Here is a 10281-nt window from a genome sequence, read left to right as displayed (position 1 = left end):
GTGTTTGTGCTATTGTAAACTAATTTTCTGTCGAAAGCGAATAAAAAAATTGAATAAAATTGAATTGTGTGTGGTAAACTGTGTAGATGCTAACAAAATAATATTTTAATTTTTGTTTGACTCTCACATACATAATATTTTTGGCTATTTATTTGAAAATAACAAAACAATAAATAGCAAATAATTCGTGACAGTAATTATTAAAACTATAAAAATATTTTAACTGAAAAATATTTATAAAAAATTCGAACCAAATATACAATCAAAAGTTATTTTAAATCAGTAACTGAATATTTATTTTGAAAAAAAAAATTATTGCCTTTGTAATATTTTCAATTAAAAAAATCGATTAATATTATTTTCTGTTAATAATTAATTTTTTTAATTGAATTTTAAAAAGAATTTGTTTATTGTTCAGAATTTTCAATATAATTTTGAGTAGTATTTTTGGTTATGAGTTATAACAATTTGAATTAAGTTTTAAAAATTCTTTTCAAATTTCATAACCAAATAAATTTTCTTATTTCACATGTCACGTTAAACATTAAAAACTCAATTCAACATTCAACTCAAAACTGAATTCAAAACTCTTTTCAAAACTCATAACTAAACAAATTTTTTACACTCAAATCATAATTATAAAACTTACAAACTCAAAATATAACTCGATTCTCAAATCATATTTAAAAAATTCTACCAAAACCGACCTTTGTTTTTTTGGTACGTTATGCCTACCGGGAAGAAGTGGGACCCTTGATCTTGTAGCGTTGCTTTTCTAGTTTAAAACTTTTTTCCTTTTTCGAATTTTTCATATTACAAAAGGAAAATATATATATATATATATATATATATCTCGCTAAACAATAAATTAGAAAAATTTTAAAAAAAATTAACATAAAAATAAATTAGTTAGCTTTTTCAGTGTCATCCTATTGGATTCGGCAATTTTTTGGTAAATAATTTTTTATTTTATAAAATCTAAAAAAAATTGGTGCATTTAAAATTTTACTTTCTGTTATGAAAAAATAGTTTGTGAAACTTTTTTAACTAGTTACTTTTTTGTGAAAAATTATCACATTACATTACCCTTAAAATGTTGTAAAGCCTTTTGTTAAATAAATTTTTTACTTTTTGACTTTCTTAGTTGAAAAGCAACTTATTTCGTGATTGCAAGGTTTATCACATGAAAAAAAGTAGTTGCCAAGCAAAATCACAAATACAATGTGCAAAAACATCTATATCTTGATTTTGAAAATGTAAATGCATACAACTAAAACCACCTTGATGAGATTTTCTATTGAACTCACCAACTTCAATTCAGATTAGTGAACAACTACGAAGTTGCAAAGTGACAAAAGCCACAAAAAGGCACCAAAAGGAGGGAATTTTAGTGATCTATGTCTTCTTCTATCAACAACCTCTGGTTATATAAACAATTCTCTCATGTAGAGGCAGGCATATATTGAATCTCCCAGACGTTCTTCATGCTAAAAGGAGGGCATAAACTTTTCGTACAACTCTCTTGCTCATCAACAAAGCCTGCAAAAGCAATTAAGCCAATGTCAAGAAGCAAATCCAACAAGTATGTCTCCAAAAGTGAAAGTCGTAGAAAAAAAGCAAAAATGCAAAAGCGATGCATTGACTATCTTATAGATTTGCTAGAAATTTTCACCCCCCACTTGGGTTATTTGTTTTGAGAGTGAAAATAGCACAAAATACAAGAGTTTCAAAATGAAAATTTTGGAGATCAAGAAACAACTAGAAACCGATTACCATACAAGTTTGTTAAGCAAAGGTCCATTGAAGAGGTCTAAAGATGTTATTAATGACTATTTTCACCTATTGGTTCTTATGGTATTCTAAGAAAATGGTTCTCTATCCAATACAGATACTCTTTATGCAACTTTTGCGAGTACAAACTAAGCCACTGGATCTTGGATTCATAGGTAGGAAAGGGTTTCAATGGCTAATTGGGTTTATAACTCATCTTAACGGTCATTGCTGTTAGCCTTCATTTAAGTTGCTCCCAAGAGCAATATCAACAGTGTCTTTAAATAAAGACAATATAATGGAACTCCATTTAAATATCATAGAATAGAGTAACCGGGCCCTTAGATACACTGCTGGTGTACATGAAAACACTAAACAAGAAGAGAATGCAATGATGTAGTACCAATTCTTGCCATAAACTTTCCCTCTCTTGAGCATTCAATCTCCTCTCCTCTGTTAGTTTTGAAATGATAACTTCAGCCTGCAAAAGTGAATTCGGAAAAATCATGAGCACTGTTCTTTGAACATATAGCAGTGGAAAGGCAATCATAAACCACTTTCTAAATCCATTAAGTGTATTAAATTTGGAAATTTAACAGAATGTTTCAGTCTTCAAATTATTGACCATTCCATTTTATCCTCAACTGGCAGGCATTCTCATCCTACAAAGTGTTCACAGCAGGAAATGAAGCCAAGTGCATAATTGATGCTGAAGCATTTTTAATGTGGTAAATTACACTTTGTGCTTATGTACTTTACCTCAAATCTCATTTAGTACCTGTACTTCTAATTGTGGCAGTCGAAAACTGACTTTTGGTCAAGTTGCAATGTCAAACCTCGGTCAATGGTTGCCAGTAAATTTGACTGGAATTAGACATGTAGCAGCACATGGCCTAATTTGGCAATTTAAATCTCCCAAGTTTTTCTCTTTCATGAAGATTCACTTTATTCACTGATATTTGCTTTGATGGAAACCTTTTTAATTCACGTGACATTCATCTGGCCAGTTTTGATCATTTTCTATACGGAACTTGACAGGAGTATCGATATTGATATTGAAACTTGACTAGAAGCATAAGGTTTTGACTGTCACAATTGGGAGTGCAAGGACCAAAGTGAAATAAATTCGGGGTAAAGTGCAAGGCTGTATGGTATAATATACTCATCTTTATGGAATCTAAAGCCAATCTGTCCACAAAAAAAGGGCAACCAAGTCCACAAGGATCCCACAGTTTATCATATCTTTCACATGGATTGAAAATAAAATATATCTACAAGAAATTAGGTATAGCTTCCATATTAACAAGCTCTCATAAATGTATCCCTCATATAAAAAAAAACAAGAGATGTTGGAGGCATAAAATATCAAACTAGGTATAGCTGCCAGAGAAGTCTCATTAAACCCAGGTACCCTAGCAACTAACCAGCGAACAAGGAAAGCCACATGATTGATACAAGTAGTTGGAAACCAGAAAACCGGGAGAAAACTGACCTCACTTAGTTTTGATTCAAGTCCATTTAGTTTTGACTTCATTCCCGAAACATCTTTAACCAACTTCAGCTCCTCCATATCATTCATTGTTTTATGTTCTACATCTGTTGTTGGCTCATCCACATCCATCCTTGTTTTATGCTCTACATCTGTTGTTGGCTCATCCACTTCCTTCCTTGTTTTATACCCGACATCCATGGAAGGCTCATCCGCATCCTTCCTTGTTTTATACTCTAAATTCTTTGCTGAATTTACCTCCTCACTATTTTCCACTTTGGACTCCACATCCTCAGTAACCTGACACAAACGAAAAATCAAAATCACAAATATACTATATTTTCAGATACAACACCAAGGGAAAAGAACTTCATAATAATACGACAGATAGCTTGAGTCATATGCTGAATCCCTAACTCAAATCTCTTTCCTAACTGGTCAATTTCCAGAACATAATGAAGCTCCAATGTACCATTAGATTCACATGTACAATTCCCCAAATAGACTTGCATCATGTTGATGTCCACATAAAATGTACATAGATGAGCCTGATATCAAAGTAAAAGGAGAATCTCTTACTGTGTGACGCTGGGTAAGGCTTTCGAATTTCCTCAGCACTTGATCTTTCAGTATTGAAGGTTCATAAGCCGGCACCTGTTTCAATGTTCTATTGATTGGTGAAAGTACCGGAGAATTGGGGGGACTGACAAGGACCACTTTCAGCTTGTTCTCTTCAACGTATCTGACATCATCTTTGGCAAACTGCCAAACTAAACCGTGAGAAACCAGAGTAGTAAATCAGGACCAACAACTTTATATACAACTACAAAACAACTTACAATGCTAGGAGTAATATCATCATCACTGGTCCCTGCAGGAACAACTGTGCTCTGAACTAAAAACTGGTCTTTGCATATCATGTCAGGAGGAGCCACCCTTTGTGCTTGCATCTTAACTACATAACACCAAATTTGTCAACCATGAACAACCATAGACAAGGACAACAAACATTTAGATAGTATGATGAATGTAGTAGATGTGAACACAATATTTGAATGTATCAACATTTTCTAAAATCTGCAATAATATATCAAGTTTATTTCAGATGGCAGTTTAAAGATTGTGTAAATTTAATAATGTGCAAAGAGATTACTTTTGCTGCCTTTCTTTTCTTAATTTTCCTCTTTTTTATCTAAGGACATTTCCCAGTGATGGGAAAATAATGATATACTAATCTGAGTCTATAAATTTATCTCTATTCACGAAATTGAAAACTGTCCTTTTACCTTAACCAAAACAAAAAGAATCCAAAAAATTGCCTCCGATAATGCACAAACATTGTAAGAAAAATTGGAGGGCCCGAGAAGCTCGGAAGATCATCTGAATGAGTATTGGTTGGAGCTAGAGGGAAAAAAAGTTAAAGCCATGGCCTTTCCTTCCTTTCCTAACAAAATTCCATAAAAATCCATAAACTTTATAACTTTTTTCATTTGGTCCAATGCTCCCAACACCCCTATCATCAGTCTATTTATCAACTAGCATTCCAACAACAATGATGCCTAATATGATCACCCCAGGATAACCCCCTATGCTTTTAAACTAAAATCGCTTGGCATGCGGCCTTCTATGAAACATCTGCACAATTTTAATTCAGGGTTTGAATTATCACTCCATGACAATAGTCTACATGCATATTCAAGATCATCTGTCCTAAAATAAGAAATCCTAAAATAAAGCACAAACAAATAAATCAATTCCAAAAATATTCCGTCCTTGCCTCAGATAGGTATGAATGACGGATCCCCATCAGTTACTGCTATCCAACTAATTTCAAATACCCTTTACTAAAGTTTTTTCAATTCAATTACTAATAAAATGAGAAGTATGCACTCCTTACTCAATTGTTGATACCAATATATATAGGTAACCAATTTGTATGTGTGCTTTAGAAAATACAGCAAGTATTTATTCATTTTTCTTCTTTTTTCTGAAAAACCTTATGTTACATTAACTTTCACTTACAATAAAAGTTACAAGACGTACCAGTGAATTCACAAGTTGATTTTGGCTTAATAATGGCTCTGTTCGGTCGCACGGAATATTTTTTTGGAGATGTAGCTTTAACCTGCCAAAAAATCCATTGATTATATTTCCACACCCACCATTCCATTTAGAAAATGCAATATTTCACTAGTACTACTCATGCGAATAAAACATGATTTGTTTGTACCTTAAACGCAACATGGTTGTTGGACTTATTGAAGAGTCGAACAGAGCACGTTGACTGCTTCTTCAATTCAACTATAAAAGAAAAAAAGGAATAATATTAGGGCATGTTAATCAATTAGTTTGAAATTCGAAACACAACAAAAGCAAATGAAATAATATGTTGAAATAAAACAAATTCGCTCCCAGTAAGAAATTAAACCAATTTGTTTTCATTTTTGGTATCTTGTTAACATGATAAGAAAGTCACGGCAATTTTTTATTTTTATTTTTTTTTTCCCAAAATAAAAAAATAATACATCAACAATGAATTGTACTCTTTATTCAAAAAGATTGCTTTAGATAACCAATTGGTAAGTGAACAAAGAGTATATATAAAATATAATATGTACTAATATTTACAAAATCAAATGTATGGAATTGAGAGACTAGGAAAACAGATGATCGAGATTGATAAGACTCACATATGAACTTGAGTTCACGGGGATGAATTTCTAAAAGCTCTTCGGTAGTTTCTGCCAACTTCCTTTTCAAGTCAGCCACTTGAAGTTCTTCCTTAATGTCATCTGTCACCTTCTGAAACTTATTTTGCAATTTTCCATTTTTACTGCCCTTTTCCTTTGAAGAATAAGCTGAATCCGAGTCCGAGCCGGAGGAAGAAAAAGAAAAAGAATAATCTCTATTCCATTTTTTCCTCAACTGGCAGGCATTCTCATCCTACAAAGTGTTCACAGCAGGAAATGAAGCCAAGTCCATAATTGATGCTGAAGCATTTTTAATGTGGTAAATTACACTTTGCGCTTATGTACTTTACCTCAAATCTCATTTAGTACCTGTACTTCTAATTGTGGCAGTCAAAAAACTGACTTTTGGTCAAGTTGCCATGTCAAACCTCGGTCAATGGTTGCCAGTAAATTTGACTGGAATTAGACATGTAGCAGCACATGGCCTCATTTGGCAATTTAAATCTCCCAAGTTTTTTTTTATGAAGATTCACTTTATTCACTGATATTTGCTTTGATGGAAACTTTTTTAATTCACGTGACATTCATCTGGCCAGTTTTGATCATTTTCTATACGGAACTTGACGGAAGTATCGATATTGATATTGAAACTTGACTAGAAATATAAGGTTTTGACTGTCACAATTGGGAGTGCAAGGACCAAAGTGAAATAACTATAGGGGTAAAGTGCAAGGCTGTATGGTATAATATTCTCATCTTTATGGTATCTCAAGCCAATCTGTCCGCATAAAAAGGGCAACCAAGTCCACAAGGATCCCACAGTTTATCATATCTTTCACATGGATTGAAAATAAAATATATCTACAAGAAATTAGGTATAGCTTCCATATTAACAAGCTCTCATAAATGTATCCCTCATATAAAAAAAAACAAGAGATGTTGGAGGCATAAAATATCAAACTAGGTATAGCTGCCAGAGAAGTCTCATTAAACCCAGGTACCCTAGCAACTAACCAGCGAACAAGGAAAGCCACATGATTAATACAAGTAGTTGGAAACCAGAAAACCGGGAGAAAACTGACCTCACTTAGTTTTGATTCAAGTCCATTTAGTTTTGACTTCATTTCCGAAACATCTTTAACCAACTTCAGCTCCTCCATATCATTCATTGTTTTATGTTCTACATCTGTTATTGGCTCATCCACATCCATCCTCGTTTTATGCTCTACATCTGTTGTTGGCTCATCCACTTCCTTCCTTGTTTTATACCCGACATCCATTAAAGGCTCATCCGCATCCTTCCTTGTTTTATACTCTAAATTCTTTGCTGAATTTGCCTCCTCACTATTTTCCACTTTGGACTCCACATCCTCAGTAACCTGACACAAACGAAAAATCAAAATCACAAATATACTATATTTTCAGATACAACACCAAGGGAAAAGAACTTCATTATAATATGACAGATAGCTTGAGTCATATGCTGAATCCCTAACTCAAATCTCTTTCCTAACTGGTCAATTTCCAGAACATAATGAAGCTCCAATGTAACCATTAGATTCACATGTACAATTCCCCGAATAGACTTACATCATGTTGATGTCCACATATAAAATGTACATAGATGAGCCGATATCAAAGTAAAAGGAGAATCTCTTACTGTGTGACGTTGGGTAAGGCTTTCGACTTTCCTCAGCACTTGATCTTTCAGTATTGAAGGTTCATAAGCCGGCACCTGTTTCAATGTTCTATTGATTGGTGAAAGTACCGGAGAATTGGGGGGACTGACAAGGACCACTTTCAGCTTGTTCTCTTCAACGTATCTGACATCATCTTTGGCAAACTGCCAAACTAAACCGTGAGAAACCAGAATAGTAAATCAGGACCAACAACTTTATATTCAACTACAAAACAACTTACAATGCTAGGAGTAATATCATCATCACTGGTCCCTGCAGGAACAACTGTGCTCTGAACTAAAAACTGGTCTTTGCATATCATGTCAGGAGGAGCCACCCTTTGTGCTTGCATCTTAACTACATAACACCAAATTTGTCAACCATGAACAACCATAGACAAGGACAACAAACATTTAGATAGTATGATGAATGTAGTAGATGTGAACACAATATTTGAATGTATCAACATTTTCTAAAATCTGCAATAATATATCAAGTTTATTTCAGATGGCAGTTTAAAGATTGTGTAAATTTAATAATGTGCAAAGAGATTACTTTTGCTGCCTTTCTTTTCTTAATTTTCCTCTTTTTTATCTAAGGACATTTCCCAGTGATGGGAAAATAATGATATACTAATCTGAGTCTATAAATTTATCTCTATCCACGAAAATGAAAACTGTCCTTTTACCTTAACCAAAACAAAAAGAATCCAAAAAATTGCCTCTGATAATGCACAAACATTGAAAGAAAAATTGGAGAGCCCGAGAAGCTCGGAAAATCATCTGAATGAGTATTGGTTGGAGCTAGAGGGACAAAAAGTGAAAGCCATGGCCTTTCCTTCCTTTCCTAACAAAATTCCATAAAAATCCATAAACTTTATAACTTTTTTCATTTGGTCCAATGCTCCCAACACCCCTATCATCAGTATATTTATCAACTAGCATTCCAAACAACAATGATGCCTAATATGATCACCCCAGGATAACCCCCTATGCTTTTAAACTAAAATAGCTTGGCATGCGGCCTTCTATGAAACATCTGCACAATTTTAATTCAAGGTTTGAATTATCACTCCATGACAATAGTCTATATGCATATTCAAGATCATCTGTCCTAAAATAAGAAATCCTAAAATAAAGCACAAATAAATAAATCAATTCCAAAAATATTCCGTCCTTGCCTCACATAGGTATGAATGATGGATCCCCATCAGATACTGCTATCCAACTAATTTCAAATACCCTTTAATAAAGTTTTTTCAATTCAATTACTAATAAAATGAGAAGTATGCACTCCTTACTCAATTGTTGATACCAATATATATAGGTAACCAATTTGTATGTGTGCTTTAGAAAATACAGCAAGTATTTATTCATTTTTCTTCTTTTTTCTGAAAAACCTTATGATACATTAACTTTCACTTACAATAAAAGTTACAAGACATACCGGTGAATTCACAAGTTGATTTTGGCTTAATAATGCCTATGTTCGGTCGCACGGAATATTTTTTTTTTGGAGATGTAGTTTTAACCTGCCAAAAAATCCATTGATTATATTTCCACCCACCATTCCATTTAGAAAATGCAGCAATATTTCACTAGTACTACTCATGCGAATAAAACATGATTTGTTTGTACCTTAAACGCAACATGGTTGTTGGACTTATTGAAGAGTCGAACAGAGCACGTTGACTGCTTCTTCAATTCAACTATAAAAGAAAAAAAAGGAATAATATTAGGGCATGTTATTCAAAAAGATTGCTTTAGATAACCAATTGTTAAGTGAACAAAGAGTATATATAAAATAAAATGTAATATGTACTAATATTAACAAAATCAAATGTATGGAATTGAGAGACTAGGAAAACAGATGATCGAGATTGATAAGACTCACATATGAACTTGAGTTCACGGGGATGAATTTCTAAAAGCTCTTCAGTAGTTTCTGTCAACTTCCTTTTCAAGTCAGCCACTTGAAGTTCTTCCTTAATGTCATCTGTCACCTTCTGAAACTCATTTTGCAATTTTCCATTTTTACTGCCCTTTTCCTTTGAAGAATAAGCTGAATCCGAGTCCGAGCCGGAGGAAGAAAAAGAAAAAGAATAATCTCTATTCCCATCTTTTTCATCCTCAACTAATGTCTTCTCCACCGACTTCCCGCCGCAGCTGCCAAAAATCGATCGTAGAAACCGGGAAAACTTTGAGGGTTTTTTAGTAATGGATTGTGGTTGCTGATCCATTGTAATTCTTGGTTGGGAAAAAAGACAGAAGAGAGTTGTAGAGATTGCGGTAGAGATGTAGAGATGTAGTGAGTGGCTTTTATCGTCAGAGGGAGTTCATTTTTTTCCATATAAAATTGGGGCACAAATGGGAAGTATTCACATTTCCATTCCACGTTTCCTTAACTCTCTCTCTCTCTCTCTCTCTCTCAGTGTGTGTGTACGCGTGTGTGTGGGAGATGAAATATTTCATGATCAATATTTCTTAAATTGCAAAGTAAGTTGAGTAGTTAATATATATATATATATATATATATTTTTTTTTTGGAAGTAATGGGAGATGAAAATTTCGTTCTAATCATCCTATTGTATTATTGTATTGAAAATAAATTTCTTTTTGTCGACCGAAATTTTTTTAAATTGAATTTTTCTCTA

The 10281-nt window shown here is 33.3% G+C and overlaps 1 protein-coding gene across 1 annotated transcript; it reads right to left on the bottom strand.

Annotated features, from left to right (window-relative positions):
* Window positions 1–1224: 1224 nt before the first annotated feature.
* On the bottom strand, window positions 1225–10079 carry LOC145792219 (uncharacterized). The gene is made up of 14 exons (XM_082873004.1): window positions 9522–10079; window positions 9266–9336; window positions 9075–9159; window positions 7870–7985; window positions 7610–7792; window positions 7032–7328; window positions 5950–6202; window positions 5490–5560; window positions 5303–5384; window positions 4099–4214; window positions 3839–4021; window positions 3263–3559; window positions 2174–2251; window positions 1225–1539 (listed from the first exon to the last, which is right to left on the bottom strand). The coding sequence occupies exons 1-14, from the start codon at window positions 9865–9867 to the stop codon at window positions 1483–1485; spliced, it is 2235 nt and encodes a 744-aa protein (XP_082729130.1). The 5' UTR covers window positions 9868–10079; the 3' UTR covers window positions 1225–1482.
* Window positions 10080–10281: the final 202 nt, after the last annotated feature.

Source organism: Camellia sinensis, chromosome 6 (assembly GCF_055761805.1).
Source record: "Camellia sinensis isolate YWXY chromosome 6, ASM5576180v1, whole genome shotgun sequence".
In the NCBI taxonomy this organism is placed as follows: Eukaryota; Viridiplantae; Streptophyta; class Magnoliopsida; order Ericales; family Theaceae; genus Camellia; species Camellia sinensis.
This window is presented reverse-complemented; position numbering and strand designations above follow the sequence as displayed.